We start from the raw sequence: 20,014 nt of genomic DNA, 5'->3' as shown, positions 1-20,014 counted from the left end.
TCAGGTACTTCATTTAATTTATTCACATAAACCTGTTTGTGCTTAAATTAGTCCAAGCCTCCCTCTAGGAAGAAATGACTCAAACATCTTAATAGATTTAAACCTGGAACTTTACTTGCATAGTTTGTAACTCACCATCATTTGCTTATGAAAGGGCTGCAAAATATGTCTGTGGATCAAATTTTATTTGTAATGAATTCTAAGGAATCTGTGTACCAATCAACTTAATAGCAGAAATTATGTTTTATGAAATGGGTGTTAAAATGGTATTCCATGAAGCTTGGAAGTACTTTGGCTACATTGTTTAATTATCATTATTAATAAGGTTCATTTCATCTTTTATCATAAAAGGTACCAAAAGAAATAGGACTTGGCTTCTATTAAAAACACTGCCAGCTGGGGAAAAACAGGATCTTTTTTGTTTGTTCCCATTACTCTCACCCCCTCTCACTCCTTGCCAAATGCCACATCTGATGGTGTCCTTTCCTTCTGTCCTAATGTATCTGCTTCTGGGACTTTACAGACTTATTTCAGATTCCTTCTGGGTAAGTACTGCAAGTTCCAAAATGTTTTAATAGCAATAACTAGGGCTGTATACTTACATTTATTATGTAGGACCCAGGCAAGAGAAGGAGATAATACTCTCCAAATATGTTGGTTCTGTAAGGGCAGATATGTTTTCTGTTTTGGACTTCTACAATTACATTGGGTAATGGAGTTCCATTCTGATCAAAAACTTGACCCTTTACACCTGCAAGACAAAAAGAGCATCAAATGTTAATACCGTGTGTTATGACATACGAAAAAATTCTTGTAGGTGTTTAAGAAAAATATGCCCAATATTTATTAAGCTGTTTTGATAATAACAATGAAGTATTTAAGGGAAGTAAACTTCTTCAAAAAGTTGAGATATAATTGTCACATTAGATTCAGGTGTATAACATGATTTGTGAAATGATCACAACATATCTAGTTAATATGATTCAAAATTTTTTCTTATGATGAGAGCTTTTAAGACTTACTCTCAGCAAATTTCAAATCTACAATACAGTATTATTAACTGTATACACTGTGCTATACATTATATCCCCAGGATTTATAACTGGAAGTTATACTTCTTTATCCATTTCAGCCACCCAGTCCGTGCCTCTGGCAACTACCAATCCGTTCTCTACAAATCAGTACGAGTTACTTTTTGTTTGTTGTGTTTTTAAAGATTTTTATTTTTAAGCAATCTCTACACCATATGTGGGGCTCAAACTCACACTCCTGAGATCAAGAGTCACACACTCCACTGAGCGAGCCAGCCAGGTGTCTGGGTTTTTTTTTTTTTTTTTAAATTCTACATAAAAGTGATCATATGCTATTTGTCCTTGTCTGACCTTTCTCTGTCTTTCACTCAGCACGATGCCCACAAGGGCATGTTGTTGTTACAGATGGCTGGATTTTTTTTCTTTTTTTGTATGAAGAAAAAGTGGTATGTATATGTACCACATTTTCTTTATCTGATCATCATTAGACCCTTCACATTGCTCCCACGTCTTGGCTATTGCAAATAATGCAGTGAATGTGGGAGTGCAGATATGTTTTCAAGTTAGTGTTTAATTTCCTTTGGAGAAGTACTCAGAAGTAGAATTGTTGGACCATACTGTGTAGCTCTTTGTTAACTTGAGGAACCTCCACAGTGTTCTCCACAGTGACTGAACCAGTTTACATTCCCAGCAACAGTGCACAAGGGTTCTCTCTTCACATCCCCGTCAACACGTGTTTCTTGTGTTTATTTTTAGCTATTCTGACAGGTGTGAGTTGGTGTCTCATTGTGATTTTGACTTGCATTTCCCTAATGATTAGCAATCTTGAGCACTTTTTCATGTACCTGCACGTTGTCTTTGGAAAAATATCTCCTTAGATCCTTGCTTGATTTTTAAGTTGGATCATTTGGTTGGATCATTTAAGTTGGATCATTGTAGGAGTCCCTTATATATTTTGGCTGTTAACAACTTATCAGATATATGATTTGCAAATATTTTCTTCCATTCGGTAGGTTGCCTTTTTCATTTTATTGATACTCTTCTTTGCTCTGCAGAGCTTTTTAGCTTGATGTAGTCCCACCTGTTCTTATTTTTTCTTTTGTTGCCTTTGCTTTTTGGTATCAAATAAAAAAAAATTGCCAAGACTGATGTCAAGGAGCTTACCACCTCTAAGGGCTTTATGATTTCAAGTTGTATATTCAGGTTTTTAATCCATTCTGAGTTAATTTTTGTATAAGGTATAAGATAGTGGTCCAGTTTTCCCTGCACCATTTATTGAAGAGACTATTCTTTCCCATGTGTATTTTTGTCTCCTTTGACCTCAATGAATTGACCACATGTGCCTAAGCTTATTTGTGGGCTCTGTAATTCTGCTCAATTGATGTATGAGTCTGTTTTTATGCCAATATCCTACTGTTTTGTTTACTATAGCTTTGAAGTATAGTTTGAAATCAGGCAGTTTTGTTCTTAGGTGGCTATTTGGGGTCTTTTGTGAATGAATACAAATTTTAGGATTGTTTATTCTTTCTGTGAAAAACACTCTTAGAACTTTGATAGGGATTGCACTGAATGTGTAGATTGCTTTGAGTTGTATAGACATTTTAACAATATTAATTCTTCTAATCTATGAGCATGGGTTGTCTCTTCATTTATTTGTGCTTTCAATTTCTTTTATCAAAGGTTTGTATTTTTCTATGTACGAGTCTTAAACCTCCGTGGTGAAATTTATTCCTAGGTGTTTTACTCTTGTTAATAATGCAGTTGTAAATGGGATCGTTTTCTTAATTTCTCCTTCTAATAGTTTGTTATTAGTCTCTAGAAACAACAGGTTTTCGTGTACTGATTTTGAATCCTGAAACTTGAATGAATTCATTAGTTCAAACAGTTTTTTGATAGAGTTCTTAGGGTTTTCTATATATAGTATCATGTGACTTGCAAATAGTGACAATTTTACCTTTTTTCTGTTTTGCATACTTTTTTTCTTGCCAAACTGCTCTGGACTTCCAGTACTATGTTGAAAAAAAAAGTGGTGGGAGAGGTGTTCTTATCTTGTTCCTGATCTTAGAAGAAAAACTTTTACTGTTGAGTATGAGGTAAGCTGCAGGCCTTTCATAAATGGCTCCTATTAGGTTAAGGTACTTCCCCTCTATACCCATTTTGTTGAGTTTTTCTAAATGGATGTCAAATTAAAAATGTTTTTTTTCTTCGTCTTCTGGGATATTTTTATCTCTCATTTTGTTAATGTGGTATATATCATGTTGATTGATTTGTGGATGTTGAGCCATCTTTGCATCGCTGGAATAAATCACTTGACCAAGGTCTTTTGAATGTATTGTTGAAGTTGGTTTGCTAATACTTTGTTGAGGATTTTTGCATCTGTGTTTATCAGGTATATTGGCTTGTAATTTTCTTGTGTCATTGGTGTTGCTAACAGGGCAATGCAGGCCTTGTAAAATGAATTTCAGAGTATTACCTCCTCTTTTGGGGGGGACTGGGGCAGAGGAGGAGTGAGAGAACCTTAAGCAGGCTGCATGCTCTGACATGGGACTGCATCTATGACCCGGGGATCATGGCCTGAGCCAAAATTAAGAGCTGGATGCTCAACTGATAAGCTGCCCCAATCTTTTGTTTGAAACCTATTGCTCTGTTTCTTCTTTTTCTTGGACTCTGTGTTGATTTCTATACAGTGGGTAACACGGTCACCTCTTCCAGTCTTGGAGGAGTGGTCTTTTGTGGATGAACCTTATAATTCAACTCTGCCCTAGATCTTGGTTGTTTCTCAAACCTTCGTGTTTGTCTAAGCAGCTTAGTTTATTCTTAGTAGATCCCAGTAGTTGACGTTGGGCCAAGACCTGTCAGTACCTAGATTGAGGGTGATTGGAAGACCCTCAGGCAGAGGCTTTTAAAGTATGCAAATAAACCTCTTTCAGGGGAAGATGCGGTGTGTCTCCCTCCTTCCTTTACACTGAGCCCTGGGGTGGTAGCCAGTTAAGAAGTATGTGTTTGCTAGTATCCTGTTGAGCCCATGAACACAAATCCACTGGCTACCAGAACTACCAAGAGTACGAGACGCTTGCACAAACTCCTTTTTGGAAGGCACTTGTGACCTGGGGGGAGGGAGAGCGCAAAGATGGTGTCTGCCAGCCTCCATCTTAGGAGAGTATTTCAGTGGACCCATAGATGTGTGTTAAATGTAGATGTCTGCTCCTTAGGCCAAAGCTTTAAGACCAGCAAATAGGCCTCTTTCACAAAAAAACTGAGCATCTTTCAATTGGTGGGCTCTGCACTAAGCCCTGGCAGGTAGCCAGCTGAATCTGTGGGACTCCTTTAAGTTCACTACAGCCTTGAGGGTCCTGTGGATGCAAGTCCCATGGCTCTCAAAGCTAAATGTTTTGAGGGATTGTCTCTTTGGTGTAGCTCTTAAACATGGGGTTCAAACCTTTTGTGACTCAGGGAGAAGCTTGGAGTTCTAAGTTCGTTTCTGATGTGGGTCGCTGCACCAGGAATGGGGGTGTATGGCAAGATCGTGTCTCAACCTCTCCTACTCATTGCAATATATGTGTAGGAATGGCTCAGGTAGTTTTTGGACTTCTTTCAGAGGAAACTGCCCTATATGTAGCTATAGATTCGGTGTGTCTGTGGGAGAAGAGTTCAGGATCCTCCTACATTGCCATCTTGAACCAGAACTCAGTAACCTTATTTTTGATGTAACTTAAAATACAGTCAGACTACATCTGTTGCCAAATACTCCATTAATAGCACATATTATCAAAATGAGAAAACAGATGACAATCTAAGCCCATTCCTTTCCAGGTTATCTACTCGGTCATCAAACTACTGTAACATTGCCCTCAGTGGATTCCATCAAATCATAAACTAAAAAAATGCCCCTGTATTTACAAAAAGCAGTGTGGGGAGGTCTCGGGCTGGCTCAGTCAGTGGAACATGTGACTCTTGATCTTGGGATCACAAGTTGGGTGTAGAGATTACTTTAAAAATCTTTTTTAAAATGCCAGTGTATTTACGGTAAGAAACTTACCTATGCAAGGGACTCAATAGTTTTGTCACATGGTCAAACTGCATGAGAAACAATTATAATCATAAGATTGCTTGGAATCATGGAACTGATTGATGGTGTCTTATTACTAACAAAAGGAGTGACCATTTCGTGACCAGTTAGTCTATTTCAGGTTCTATGGCAAAGTGCTTCTCTTTGAATCATCACATCAAGTCCATGAGGTAAGCAATATTATCACAATTTTACAGATGAGGCTTTGGATTATTAAATAACCTTAAGCTCATATAGCTAAGTGATACAGCCTGGCTGTAAATCCACACTAGTTCCCAGAGCCCAGACCGAACCTACCACACTCCTCCCTTTAAAATTTCAGGAGTACAGTTAACAAAAGGCCACTTATATTTTAAAACTCATCTCATTTTAGAGGTGGCTCAGTCAATTGGGCGTCCAACTCTTGGTTTCGGCTTAGGTCGCGGTCTCACGGTTCATGAGATGGAGCCCAGAGTCAGGCTCAGTACTGCTGTGCAGAGCCTGCTTGGGCTTCTCTCTCCCTCCCTCAAGTTTATTTATTTTGAAAAAGAGACTCTTCTCATTTTAAATGTTATTTTTCACCTTCTAGTTTGCTCCCTTAGTGACAAATCATCTTAATGATTATAAGATGCTGCAATGAAAAAATGACCCTGAACTATCCCCCAACTATTATACTTTGTAATTATTTACTAGAGCAGAAAAATATGAAGCACGTACTAGTTTCCTTCAAAAAAGTTTAAAATGAAATGTAAAAGTTTTGACATTTAGCAAACTTATCTTTGTCTCAAACATTAAACAAATTCTGGTTGACCTAAGTTACCTTTTACTTTGTTTTCTAATTCTTGACTCTTCATTCCCTCTCGGCCCCCAGAGAAGGAATTACTAAATGTATTTTTCTTCTAGTATTTCCTTCTAGTATTTTTCTTCTAGTATTTTCAAAAGATATCAGCTATGTAACCTCAATTTTCATGTAATTTGTTCTTTTACCTCTTCTGAAAGTTTCATTTATATTTACTCCTACTACTTGGTATGTATCCTTTTGATCCTTAGGTAGTACTCAGCCACAAGCATCGGTCATCATTTAGTAGCCTGATTATGTATTTATTCGTTGGGTATCAGTGGCATTATTCGTGAAGAGATATTTCCATCCAGCCCAGAGGACTCTGGAAGTCCTTTGACACATTAGGTAAATAAAGATATGTACCAGTCATCACAGCTTTGTATGACAAAGAACCCAGTCAGGTCTCAGTGTAAATCCCAGCTCCTAGGACTGTTTCATCACCTGTAAAATGGGGGTGATATGTACCACCTTCTAGGCCCTTCCATTGGTGCAGGAGGCCTTTCCTTCCCAGATAAGGTAGGCCAGAGACTTTCAGACCAAAGTCTGAGAGGCATCTTAGCAAGTGGTGAAGCTAAGCCAGTGAATGCAACACAGCTTGACAAATACCAGTACTTTCCTTGGAATATGCAGTGGAGCATATTCCATGTCCAGCTGCACTCCCATGTTGATGCTGATGGAGAAATTTTACAATAGGCAAAGGAACACACCAAAGGTAGAAATACAGTAGAAAGGCTAAATTATTATGTGTCTTGTGAGGAAAATCTAGTGGTGAAATATCAGAATATTCCAAACACAGCCTGATGTGAAAAAGGACCCAATAATCTAAATAAATGCTAATAACTTTTTTAATACCCTTTATCACAGAGAATCAGCCTACTTCATAAATGTCTCAGCGCGTTAGACACAGCCCTGTGAATTCACCAATGATCTTTGTGCACTTGTGTGTTGGTGGGGGGGTGGTGTTGGGAATAGAAAGGGGAGGGGTATCCATTTTAGGGATATGGGCCCAAGGCAAGCCCTTAATTGTCCTTGCACTCAGCCCTTGTACCCCCAGTGATTCTTCTCTTCCTCAGCAGCCTCCATCTCTTTAGCACGTGGAAAGCTTTGGTGTGAAGCATGCAGAAAACTCCCGCAATTGTGCAATTATATAGCAGGTCTATGGGGCAAACCTCTTCAAACCTCACACCTTCTACTTGGACTTGATGTAGCAGCATAACTATTGTGCCAATTTTTGATCGGTTTCTTCCCCCCAAGCCATACTGGATGCAGAAAACTAAATTCAGGCAATGCAGAAGAGCCTTCCCCACTCCACCCAAAAAGAGACAGTCGGTTCAATAAATTTCCTTCCATCACCATCACAAGCACCGTGTTTCTCTAGTACAGTGGTTTTTAAAGCAAGGACTCTGAACCGGCACCAGCAGCATCTCCTTGGGAAAGATTACTCAGTCAAGAGGCACTAAATCAAACTCTGGGGACAGAGCGTGGTAATCTGTGTTTTAACAGACCCTCCAGCAAGTCTGCTGTACATGTTTGAGAACTAACACCCTTGCCACATTTAGTCTGTCCATCTATGCTAAAGGCTAGACAGCTGTCAAAAACCAGACTAGACTGGGAAGGTTCCCAGGACCAGCTCATTTGGCAGAATTGCAGGGTGTGAGGGGTCTGAAGCTAATGGTGCCAGGTCACCAGCCCAGGACTAGAAAAAAATGCAAAATGGCATGTCCAGGGTTCTCTGGATCTATGACTATTGTGTGACAAGTGTCAAGCAAACTTGGCAATTTCTAAATGGGTGATGATGTAACAGAGTAATAACCTGTTTTACTGGATCTCTTGCCAAGTTTCTAGGTCATTCAACATGTAAAATGTGAAGTACTGGGGATTTCATACCCCCATGGTAACGTGACATACCTCATGCTCTCTCTCACGTGAATTGACAAGCACTGTATGTCTCATATGCTGCAAATATTCATGCAGAGAAAATTCTTCATCATTAGTTCCGGCACTGAAAATGAGGCTGTACTGAGAAAACAATCAGGGGCATGCATTTTCTCAAGAGGAATTATAAGAAAAATCTTACAAACCTAGGTGCACTTGTTTTATATATTCAATCAATGAGGCTTTGTTTTTATTCCAGAAGAATGGAAGCTTCTCCTCATGAGGATATTTACAGCATGACAGCTCCAACGTAATTTCAAAACACTGGGCCCAGACATAGTTGTAATCTTGCATTCCACCTAAACACAAGCATATTTTATTTTTTAAGGTCTAAAATTGGAATGGAGTCAAGGATCCTGTACCTTGGGGACAACTGAATCAGACACTTGCAAAGAAAGTACATGTAAACAGGAAAAGATGAACTTGACATATTAGCAAATAAAATCATGGCCCGCCATTTTGTCACCCAGGCATGAACAGGCAATCCTACATATTCCCATATGGATAACTGGATCAGAGCTAAGATTCAACTGTGTGTCAAAATCAACTGAGGGGAAGGGTCAGCCTGTTTTTTTCCAATCATACATTACAAAAAAAGGATTCATCAACGTACATTTCTTCTGTGAATCACATTTTAAACAGAGTGATACTTCTAATACATAAATACACACATAAGCTAAGTATACTTGTTTCGAGGAATAATAGTGCCTGATGCTTAGTGAGTGTTCACTGTTACCAGGCACCGTTTGAAGAGTCTGTCTCCTGTATTTTGCAGACGAGGACACAATCACATACAGTGCATGACACGCCAGTGAGTGTGGAGCCCAGAGCGCAGGCGCTCTCACTCATGACACAAAACTGCTTCGGGGGGTAAAAGAAGGGCTGCCGTGCTAGCTCTCAGGAGAGAGGGGACCCAGGCCCCCTTGCTTCCGGGGCTGCCATCGCCTGTGCTCACTTTCTAGTTCTCACCTCTGAAGACCCTATTTTCAAAGGGTTACAGTCATATTTCATATCTTCTAAGATGCAAAATTTTCGTATTTTGAAATCTCTGAATTGGAGGTGTCTTAAATTTGATGGCTAAAAATCATCATTGTGGCATGAGTTTGGCCAGAAACAGTTTTCTTCCTTGGTGGTACAGTGTATTTTACAACTGGTGGCATCTTGGATTTTTGAAATATGGTCACTTTGAAGGAAGAACTTTCTGCCAGATTTCAATTTATTGTTGAATAACTTGATATCTGCCTAATAAAATTCTCGATTCCATCAGGGTATTTGGGAAGTACCAAATTAGAAAAAAAAAATCTCATAAATAAGAAAATAGTCAAAATATATCAACATATTAGATTATTATCTATGTACGACTAGATTCTAGCAGAAAGAATTTCTCTGTCCTTTCTATACCCTTTACTTACCTTCTAAGTTTTATATTTCTCTCTGAGCTCATTCTCACCAAGAAATGGAAAACAAAAAAGGATGAGAGAAACAAAACAGAAGGCCTTGGCTGGACAGCTCTCACACAGAAAGAATTTAAATGGCAAAACAGGTATACAAAGCATGCAGGGGTGAGCATCTTACGCGGGGAGTGTGTGCAGCTGCGGAAAGGCAGGCCAGGCCCGGCGGACAAAATGTCCAGGCTGAGCCAGAATGCTTTGTTCTACGCTCCTCGAAGTCACTGGCTCTGCCTGCTTTTCCCTCAGGATACACAGCTTACACACAGGGACACTGGGGAACAATTTCCAACAGCGACAGCAGGTTCCCAGCTAACTTCCTGCACATCTGGATGTGTCTGGAAGCTGACAGACCATGCACGTGAAGGACCGCTCTGCCACTGGGCAGGAGGGGGCCCTCTCCCCGCTAGGAGAGTACTAAGCAGGGACTAGGCTTGAGGGGTGGGGTGGGGCTGTACCTTGAACAGAGAGAGAGGCGGGGTGCAGCGGCGTCTCACCCTGCTGCTTACAGCCATGGTCTGTGCTAATTCACATCACCTGGAAAGCTGGCAGAGAGACACAGAAGTACCAGCTTGTGCCAGTCTACTTGATAGTCTGCGTATCCAAGTGACAACCGGGAAAGTGGCCTATATGCCGAAATACGGCCAACAGCCTGCTAGAGGTAGGTCTCAAAGGGAGCATTCTCCACTGAGGCAATGAGACCCCCTTCCAGTCCCCGGTCTCCCCTCTGGCGCTTCCGCCCTAGGTCCCTCCTGTTCTCACAGGCCCCCGACTCGTGAGTTCTCTTACACCCCGGCCTTCTGCTCCCATTCTTCCTTTTCACAAGAACACCCACCCCCCTCCCGTGATCCCCACATGGCCCCCCTGTTCCAAGGGCAGAAACATGGAAGCACGCCCTCACCCCCATACCCAGCTGGAAAAGCACTTTTGTTTAGCTTGCAAAACGGCTTTAAGATCATGATATTTCACATAAATGTTCAGCTTATTTTACAAACTGGAAGATCTGGCAATATCTGGATCCCACTGGTGCGTGGCCGTCATTAGCTGGATCAGCCGCTGTCCCTGTTAGATGCCACGTAAGCATTTCTCCAAGGTCTTCTCTATCCCCTACTGCACCGTGGCTTTGCAGCACACCTCTGGGGTACCTTGTGCCTTTTCTAAATCTCTCTTTATTCTAATTACATTGCCACCACAATTATTTATTTGCATGTTGCTCTTCTCTATTAGACCTGAGGGTAGGGTCTGTGTTCTGTCCATCTTTCTTGGCACAGTTCCTGGCTCATAGGAGGTAAATGCTAAACAAGTATCTGAGCACCACTCAGTCAGTCAGTCACCCCCCACTGCTTTTGTGACATTAGCTGACAGAGACACAACTGAAGGGAGCGCACCGTGCCCAACAAACTTCGACAACTGCTGGGGTCCACAAAAACCAGCTGGCACGTCGGGAGGAAGTCAATAAGGAGAAACTTACCTTTGAGTGGATACCAAGAGTAGCCATTTGTGATTCCATTAGGAAAGTTCATTTTATTTTTACACTGATCTCCTTTCTTCATGGTGGGATTTCTTGAAGCATAGGTATGTGCAAGGTATTGAAAAACATCGTCATCAGGGGTTATGCTATGGGAGTATAACGTCCCAGTTGCTGTGTGTGAAAAACAAACCAAGGCCTTTCGGTTGGTGGCAGAGTAGGTGGAAACACACGGTGCCCCATCAGGAAATGCGCCATCCTGTCATACAGAAAGGCTCTCCTTCCCTAGAGGAAGCCCACCCGCTTCCACGAGTGCTCCCTCTGCTCTTGTTCCTCATGTTTAGGGAGCACATGCAAAGCGGCATCACATATACACCATAGCCATATTCAGATGCCTCCTCCATCAGCTTAAAAGTTAAGTACCCTCTTAGTTTAAGTATCCTCTTAGTCCCTCTTGCTAATTTCTGGAGGGCAGTAAACTTTTCTTACAGAAAATAAATTTAAATAAATAAATTTAAATAATAAATAATAAATTTACCATGGGGGTTAAATAAAACCACTGTCCTATTTTAAGTTCCCCATACATACCTTAACCCACAGAGTCTTAAAAGGAGTCAGCAAGTCAGCAATTCCCACTCATGTGATTAGCAAGCAAAGAGAGGTCAGCTGTTCTGGTTTTATTTTCTTTCAGTTATGTTTCCCCTCGTGGGGTATTCTAACCCAATTTTATTGTTTTTCCAGTGAATCTCAAATAGTGCTGTCAGGGCCAGCTCAGCCACCCTGCCCATCTACGGCGTAGAGACTGTGGGAAGGACGGCTCAGCGAGGAGACACGGAGGCCCTTTGACCCCGGCAGGGGCGGCAAGCGCGAGAAGACCTGTCCCCTCCAGACACGGAGTACGCAGCTCTACTCTGGGCTCAGGAAGCCAGAGCTGGGCCCGTGTCGGCTTACCTGGAACACCATTGTCAAACGGGTAACTGGCCACCAGAGCGCCGCCATGGAGGTTGGCAGAGAGGACGAACGTCTCCGTTTTCAGCCACTCCATGACGGCCGCAGTTTCAGGCTGCCTGGACACGTTATTAAATTCAAAAGCATCTGGGAAGTTTCTATTCAGGTCATAGTAGTTACTGTTTTCCCTTTAAAAGAAAAGAGTAGTTTAGGGTTTATTGATGGCATGTGAGGAAGCAGAGTCCTGCAACGTGTGAACCTCCGGTTTGAGCATCAGGTGTTTTTCCAAATGTGAGTGTAGGGCCGGGGACGGTATGAACCACACCTGGCATTCACCTAACCTGTGGTCCCCTCCCGTGTGACGTGCTCTCGCCAGTGCGATAGTAGCTATTAGGATGTAAGCAGAGGTTTGATAAGTGTTTGTGTTCCAGGGGTTTTGCTCTGGGAACACTCCCTTAGGGAACCCTGTGACTCCGATATTAGCCACGTGAACAGTCCGTGTGGAGAAATGAGAAACCCAGATGACAGTCAGGATCGAGACTCCAGACATGTCCCAGTCCAGCTGTCTCCGCCCCACCCAGCTGAAGCTCCAGACATCATGGCACAGAGATGGGCCAGCCTTGCTCGGTCTTGTCCAAAGTCCTAACTTATAGAATTGAGAGTAAATAAAAAAGGGTTAAGTCGCTAAATTTGGGGATAGTTTTGTTTAATAGCAATTGATAACAGAAACAACAGGAACATACTACTCTATACAAATCTACTTCTAGACTGGCCATGTTTAAATATGCTAGAAAAACCTAAAGTTGAGTGGAATCAAGTGGTGAGATTTTTGGTAAAAGCAAACAAATGTTTGCACAAATATAAATGTATACTAGACATCTGAGAAATTCTAAATTTCCTGAGGCAGAGGGCAACCAAACAAACTGTTTAAATGAGAAATACTACAAGACTCCCTCTTCTTTGGTTCATAAACCAACTGGTGATTACTGAAGGCCTAGCTAGGCCCTGGGGACTTAAACAGTGAGGAATGCTGGTGACAGGATTCCTGCCCCCGGGTAGCTTACAGATTTCTGAGGAGACAGACATTCAACTAGAAATCAGACCTTAGGGGCACCTGTGTAGCTCAGTCGCTGGGCCACCTACTTCAGCTCAGGTCTTGATCTCACTGTTCAGGAGTTCGAGCCCTGCATCAGGCTCTATGCTGACAGCTTGGAGCCTGGAGCCTGCTTTGGATTCTGTCTTCCCCTCTCTCTCTGTCCCTCCCCACTTGCATTCTGTCTCTCTCTCTCTTTCAAAATTAAATAAACATTAAAAAAAAAATAAAAAGATAGAAATAAGACTTTAAAATTTGTGCTATGAAGGTAAAGTGGCAGTTGATGTGAACAGAGGACTAAACATGGGATAGGTCAGGGAGAGAGTGTTTAAGGAAACCTTGATTAGCAGTGTGAGGGGCGAGGAGTGGGAAATGAGGTGTGCCCAGTGCCTGAGGCGAGAAAGGTCATTCCTAGGGATGGAGGGGACTCTGAGCAGCTGGAACGGGGTGAGCGGGGTGAGCAGTAGGGCAGGCACAGGAGTGAAACAGCCTTCTTCAGGATGTTACTTTTCATCCTCAAAGCAGTGGTAGCCTGATGAGTTTCCAACATGGCAATGACATGACACAGGCTATGAGCTGGTTCACTAACAAGGCCACAGGCTACGATCCGATGGGGGCCTTGTTTTACTTACTTAACTTACTTTACTTATTTATTTATTAAGTTTATTTATTTACTTAGAGAGGGGAAGGGGCAGAGAGAGGGGGAGAGAATCCCAAGCAGCTCCACATTCCCAGCATGGAGCCTGATGTGGGGTTCAAACCCATGAACCATGAGATCATAACCTGAGCTGAAATCTAGAATTGGGACACCTGGGGCGCCTGGGTGGCTCAGTCGGTTAACCATCCGACTTCAGCTCAGGTCATGATCTCACGGTTCGTGGGTTTCAGCCCAGCTCAGAGCCTGGGGCATACTTCAGATTCTGTGTCTCCCTCTCTCTGACCCTCCCCTGGTCACGCTGTCTCTCTCTGACTCTCAAAAATAAATAAAAGACATTAAAAAAATATTTAGAGTTGGACACTTAACCAACTAAGCCAGCCAGGCACCCCTGTTGTTTTGTTTTGAATAGACTAGCCCATCCTTACCTTCCAATACTGTAAAAACAGTCAGGCTTTACGACAGCTTCAAATCCATCTGGGTTCATTGAAGGCAGGAAGTGTATCCGGGTACTGTTGATTAACTTCGTGATTTCAACATCTTTTCCATCATTGGTTACGAGATGTTCAATTAAATGGAGCAGCAGCTCCCGCCCAACAGTCTGTATGTGTTAAAGAGAAAATGAGATATTATTAGGTCAGGAAGAAAAACAGTCCCCAAAGCACATTCCCAGGGATTTCAAGAATTCAAGGGATTCTAGGAGACAACCCCAACCAGTTGTGAGATCACGGTTTCTCAAACACATGCATACTTTGGCAAGCACAGTCACTGGTGTGCCGAAAAATTATTTGTTAAGGGAAAAAACCGCACTCATTTGTAAATAATTTGCTTTATAAAAAATGAAGTAGGTAGAATAAAAGTTAATCTTATCATGTTTCCAGTTTGTTTGCCATCCAGAATAGCTTGTGGGGTGGTGGGCAGAGGCGGTGCAGAGGGGGCAAGGGCACAAGTGTCTCCGTGACGGTGCACACCGTGGCCGGCAGCCGCTGAGTTGTTTCGGTGGATGACGGATTGAGCACCACCGCATCAGACATAGGTAGATTTTATTTATTTATTTATTTATTAATATTTTTATTTATTTCTAGGAGAGAGAGAGAGAGACAGCGTGAGCAGGGGAGGGTCAGAGAGAGAGGGAGTCACAGACTGAAACAGGCTCCAGGCTCTGAGCTGGCAGTCAGCACAGAGCCCAACGCGGGGCTCGAACCCACGAACCGCGAGATCATGACCTAAGCGAAAGTCGGACGCTTAACCGACTAAGCCACCCAGGCGCCCCGACATACATACGTAGATTTTAATAGGGGAAAATCCAAGTTTGGAATAAGCATGATTTAAATAGGTTTCAGATTTTAATATTCTCCTATTGCATCTTTGTGCAATTTTTGCCTTATCTGTGTGTCTGCTACATTCTCACATTTCTGAAACTTCAGTCGTTTGTACATCATCCTCACAGTTTTTTTTGCCCTATCTGCATATTATCTACACTACCGCTTACTGTATGTTTTCTTTAAATTGGCTCACTCACTCTTCACTTACATGAAAAATGAAAACCTCTGTGTCATTACCATTTTGCTAGATATGTTTCTAATGTACATTTGTATAAAAGCAGGGCGTCTGGGTGGCTCAGTCTGTTGAGGAGCCGACTCTTGATTTCAGCTCAACATGATCCTAGGGTCATGGGATCGAGCCCCGCACTCTGAGCGTGAAGGCTGTTTAAGATTCTCTCTCTCTGCCCCTACCCCACACATGTATGCACGTGCTCTCATTCAAAAATAAATAAATAAAAGCAGGATGATGAAAATATCCACCTAAAATTATGTATCACCAGTGACTGGGAAACCAAAGACCTATGAGAGATCTTGCTCTATATTCCCCAATGGTAAGAATTCACTATATATATATATATATATATATATATATATATATATATATATTTTTTTTTTTTTTTTACAAATAGTTTATTGTCAAATTAGTTTCCACATAAACTATATTTTTTAATTAAAAAACCAGGGGCGCCTGGGTGGCTTAGTCGGTTAAGCGTCCGACTTTCTGACTTTCGCTTGGGTCATGGTCTCACGGTTTGTGGGTTCGAGCCCCGCGTCGGGCTCTGTGCTGACTGCCAGCTCGGAGCCTGGAGCCTGTTTCAGTCTGTGACTCCATCTCTCTCTGACCCTCCCCTGCTCACGCTGTCTCTCTCTCCTAGAAATAAAAAAAAAAAAAAAAAAAATTTAAAAAACCAAGTAGACCTGGAGCTTCCTTTGGAAGCTTCTGTGTCTCCCTCTCTCTCTGCCCCTTCCCCACTCACACTCTCTCTCTCAAAAATAAACATTAAAAAATAAAAAATCCATAAAAATTATATATTTTAAATGATTATAATTTCAGAATTTTCTCTAATTTTTCTCAACTTTAGAAGAATCTTCTGATAATTAATTTCTTATTTTGGAAAAAATACTTATCAAGTTCACCAATCATTTTAGTTTCACTTCAGTTTTATTCTGTTCAAGTAAAATGAAATCTCTTACTCAAAGGGTATCATGGAATATGGCACACATTTTATTTATCCTTTTAATCCTTCTCATTCTCTTACTACAGAAATCCATAGATCTCTAGAATAATGTCTGATACATATTAATGATGATTATTTCTGAATGATTTTTATTCCTTTTATTTTTCTAGTGTCACTTTTTAAAGAAAATCTGTATTTTTTTTACAAAAACAATAAATCATGATTCTTTCAAGTAAACAAATGTAAAACCAAAGTATTTTCTGTTTGTCTCCACATTCCAAGACAAATCACAAGTCCTTAACTGCAGAGGATAAATAAAAATCTTGGAAAATATGGTAAAGAACCAAGTAAGAGTTAGTTAATTTAAAAATTGCTGAGGGGGGAACCAGGGTGGCTTAGTTGGTCACAGTTAGTGGGTTTGAGCCCCGTGTCAGGCTCTGTGCTGACAGCTCAGAGCCTGGAGCCTGCTTCGGACTCTGTGTCTCCCTCTCTCTCTGCTCCTCCCCTGCTCATTCTCCCTCTCTCAGAAATAAACAAACATTAAAAAAGACTCTTTTAAAAAATAAATAAAATTTTTAAATGCTGAGGTAAAACAGATAAAATTTCAGGGAGTTAAAGTTCTCTTTTTCTGTGGGGCTATAGTTTGCTGCCTTTGTAACAGCCGATGTATGGCAAATATTATTAAAATTAATTGTTCCCAATTTTAATATAAATGTTTCAAGCACTCATTCATATTTTATGCATAAACCTCCCTTCTTTAAGTCTTTGAATATGAAACCTTGGGAGTCCAAATTTTAAAAAAGAACATGGTCAAAACAATCTCCAATAACTTAATCAACTTTTCATTTAGCATGCTCACTTCCTTTCTGTGAGGGTACAGACTTTATATGAGAATCCCTCATTAAGAGACTGAAAGGCTGGATAAATGTACCAGCTCCTGGAAACTCACTGATCATTCATCTGCCAGTTAAAAGGGCAATAACCCAGAAAGCAGAAAATAAATTCTCCATCAGTTTTAGTTTACAGTCAAGGTGGAATTTGCTAGATAGATAAAAATGAGTGTTCTAGCTCGTCAAAGAATATTTCTTAACAGTAGGGAAAATTTTTGGAAGAGTTGACAATATAGGTGACATGTTAGAGTGAGAAAGAGAGAGAGACAGGGAGAGGGAGAGGGAGGGAAGACAAAACCCAGCTATCCTGATGATGGAATCTGTTTTTAAATGCTACACTGTAATGCAGCTTCTCGGTGAAAAAAATAAGCCTGTCAGCTCTGGGACTCTCCAGATGATGTGTTACCAATTTAATTCTCTTGTCTGATTGCTTCGTTAAGCCCTTCTTCAATTATCAGCCTAAATATTACAGTATCTAGCACACTTTTCCTTGGCCTCCCAAAGTCTGGGTTCCATGATCTGCTGATGGGGTTCCAGAACTCTGCACGCTTGTGTTATCCTAACACTGCCCACATAGATTTACTGTGGCCCGACTGACCTGGACTGACCACCTTCTCCCCACTCTATCACCTAAGACTTGCAGGCAGGGAACCTAACAGGCTTTCTTTGTAGCCCTGGTATCTTGCCCAACTCTGGGCATATCATGTACTCAATGATTGTTGATTACTGTTGAAAAATTCATTACAAGGTCAAGACTATTCTAAGGAAGAAATTTCTAAAAACATGGGGACTTAAGGTGCTTAATGAAGGCAGAGGTACAAATGATCAAGTTATGTCAACAATTTTTTTAAGTTTATTTATTTTGAGGGGGGGGAGGAGCAAAGGGGGAGAAAGGGAGGGGATGGGACGGGAGTGAAAGGAGGGAGGGGGAAAGGGAGGAGGGGAGAGGGGGGGAGGGAGAAAGGCAGAGAGAGAATATCCCAAGCAGGCTCCACACTGTCAGAATGAAGCCAACACAAGGCTTGAACCCTGAGATCATGACCTGATCTGAAATCAAGAGTCAGTTGCTTAACCGACTTAGCTACACAGGCACCCCTGAACAATTTTCAATATTGAATGACTTTTATGGGAGTGAGGGCTAACAATTCTGATCATGGCAAAGACTCAGGATATCTGGTCACCCTAGTCCAGCCTCACCAAAAGTAGAGATGAAGAGAAAAAGGATAATTACAGGATAAATTTGATGCATGCTTAAAAGGAATTAGATACTTCATTTGGAATATTGTGTCTACCCCTCCCCCCCAATTAATGTTCCAAAACCATGATGCATTAACTGAGGACATTTTGCTATCATTTGGGATAATGGTGGAAAAAAGAGCTTGGCCAACAGCATCTGGAAGTATGTACTAATTTGTTTTTAGTACATTTGGAACCTGTACTGCATGTTGGCTACACATTCCAGATTTTCCAGCACATGCAAAATTCAGATATTATGTCTTAGTGTTCATATAAACCATTAAAATACCCTCTAAATATAAACATCTAGGGATATAAGCTTTATAGCATAAACTGAGAGAGAACGAGCAAGCGAGAGCACAAACGGAGGGGGAGGGAGGGGGAGAAGGTGAGGGGGAGAGAGAGAGACTGAGACATAGAGCCCCACATGGGGCTCAAACTCACAAACTGTGAGACCATGACCTGAGCCAAAGTCATGTTGAAGTCATGTTGGATGCTTAACTGACTGAGCCACTCAGGCATCCCTCACAAACTGTCCCTTATGCCTAGAAGGTGTGTGAAAATCATTTATCCATTATCCTTTAGTTTTAGATTGAAAAATATGGTCATTGTTATCCAGGGAATGTTTTTGCTTTCAATTTATATACCTAGAATATAATAAACTATAAGTTAATGCCACACAAATGTGAAATTCTAAGTGTGATGTGGCTATTTCAAAAGTCTATACCTGGATAACCTATCACAGTAAACAGTAATTCACTGATGTTTAAGAAATAGGACCTGGGGGGGAGGGGGGTGGTGAGAATCCAAATTGGCAATTTGTTAAGCATAACAAGAACATAATGAATACCTACCCGCCACACTACTTAAGACCATGGACCCTGAGGTCAAGGGAACCTTGTGAACCCTGCTCATGACTTGACTTTACTTTGCCTATTTACTGGCTTAGCTTAAAACTACTGGCACTCAACTTTCTCAGCACATAGTCGTGTCTCAATACTTCCATTAGAGAGGAATTAGAGATGTCCTAACAACGTAGAGATCACTCAAGATTTTTTCTTCCTACCCAAGTTTAAAAACCACAGGCTAGCAGACAGGCACAAAACAGTGTGAGGAGGCCTCGAGGAAGGAACATGGAAGAGATTTTCTCAGGCTCCTCTCCTGTGCCCACCTTTAGGCTGAAGGTATGAGATGGTCCCAGTTTCAGGGCATGGTCCCAGTTTTCAGTAGCACTCTGACTGTAGATTATTGGTCATAGTTTACTACAAAGCCAGTCAGTAGCAGGGGGAGGGCAAGGGCAAGGGGGACAGAGACAGCATTCTCAAACAACGTCAATATTTGTGGAAGAAGGGAAGGGCAGGGAGCCCCACTCAGTGTGTGCTGGCATCATCCCTTCCAATGGGAAACACTTGCTAGACCTCAGATGTGTCTGCATGGCCCATTCGGAGCCTACATAAATCAAAACTAGAATTAGGACTTCTACAATGCAACAGGCCAGTGTGTGGGCAAACGGAGGACCCGGATGAACTAGAAGACACCTGCTAGTCTTTTTCTTTTTTTTTTTAAACAAATAGTTTATTGTCAAATTAGTTTCCACATAACACTCAGTACTCATCCCCACAAGTGCCCTCCTCCGTGCCCATCCCCCCCTCCCCCCCACATCCATCAGTCCTCAGTTTTTGTCAGCATTCAAGAGCCTCTCATGGTTTGCCTCTCTCCCTTTCCCCCACCATTTCCTCCCTTCTTCTCCCCCTTGTTCCTCAGTTAAGTTCCTCCTAATCCTCCTATACGTGCAAACATATGATATTTGTCCTTCTCTGCCTGACTTATTTCGCTCAGCATAACACCCTCAAGGTCCATCCATGTTGCTACACATGGCAATGAGAAACACCTGCTAGTCTTATTAAAATGAGAAAGG

General features: G+C 41.6%; 1 protein-coding gene across 2 annotated transcripts in view; it reads right to left on the bottom strand.

Annotated features, from left to right (window-relative positions):
* CPM (carboxypeptidase M) overlaps window positions 1-20,014 on the bottom strand; it is an 87,509-nt gene that overhangs the window by 2,555 nt on the left and 64,940 nt on the right. For both annotated transcript variants that reach the window (XM_039245645.1, XM_039245644.1), the window contains exons 4-8: window positions 13,896-14,068; window positions 11,723-11,907; window positions 10,775-10,945; window positions 8,002-8,154; window positions 603-751 (exon numbers count right to left, since the gene is read on the bottom strand). In XM_039245645.1, coding sequence (XP_039101576.1) covers window positions 603-751; window positions 8,002-8,154; window positions 10,775-10,945; window positions 11,723-11,907; window positions 13,896-14,068 — 831 coding nt within the window. The remainder of the gene's footprint in view (window positions 1-602; window positions 752-8,001; window positions 8,155-10,774; window positions 10,946-11,722; window positions 11,908-13,895; window positions 14,069-20,014) is intronic.

Source organism: Hyaena hyaena, unplaced genomic scaffold, assembly GCF_003009895.1.
Source record: "Hyaena hyaena isolate Hyena2069 unplaced genomic scaffold, ASM300989v1 scaffold_262, whole genome shotgun sequence".
Classification (NCBI taxonomy): Eukaryota; Metazoa; Chordata; class Mammalia; order Carnivora; family Hyaenidae; genus Hyaena; species Hyaena hyaena.
The sequence above is the reverse complement of the archived record's forward strand: the minus strand, read 5'-3'. Positions and strand labels throughout refer to the sequence as shown.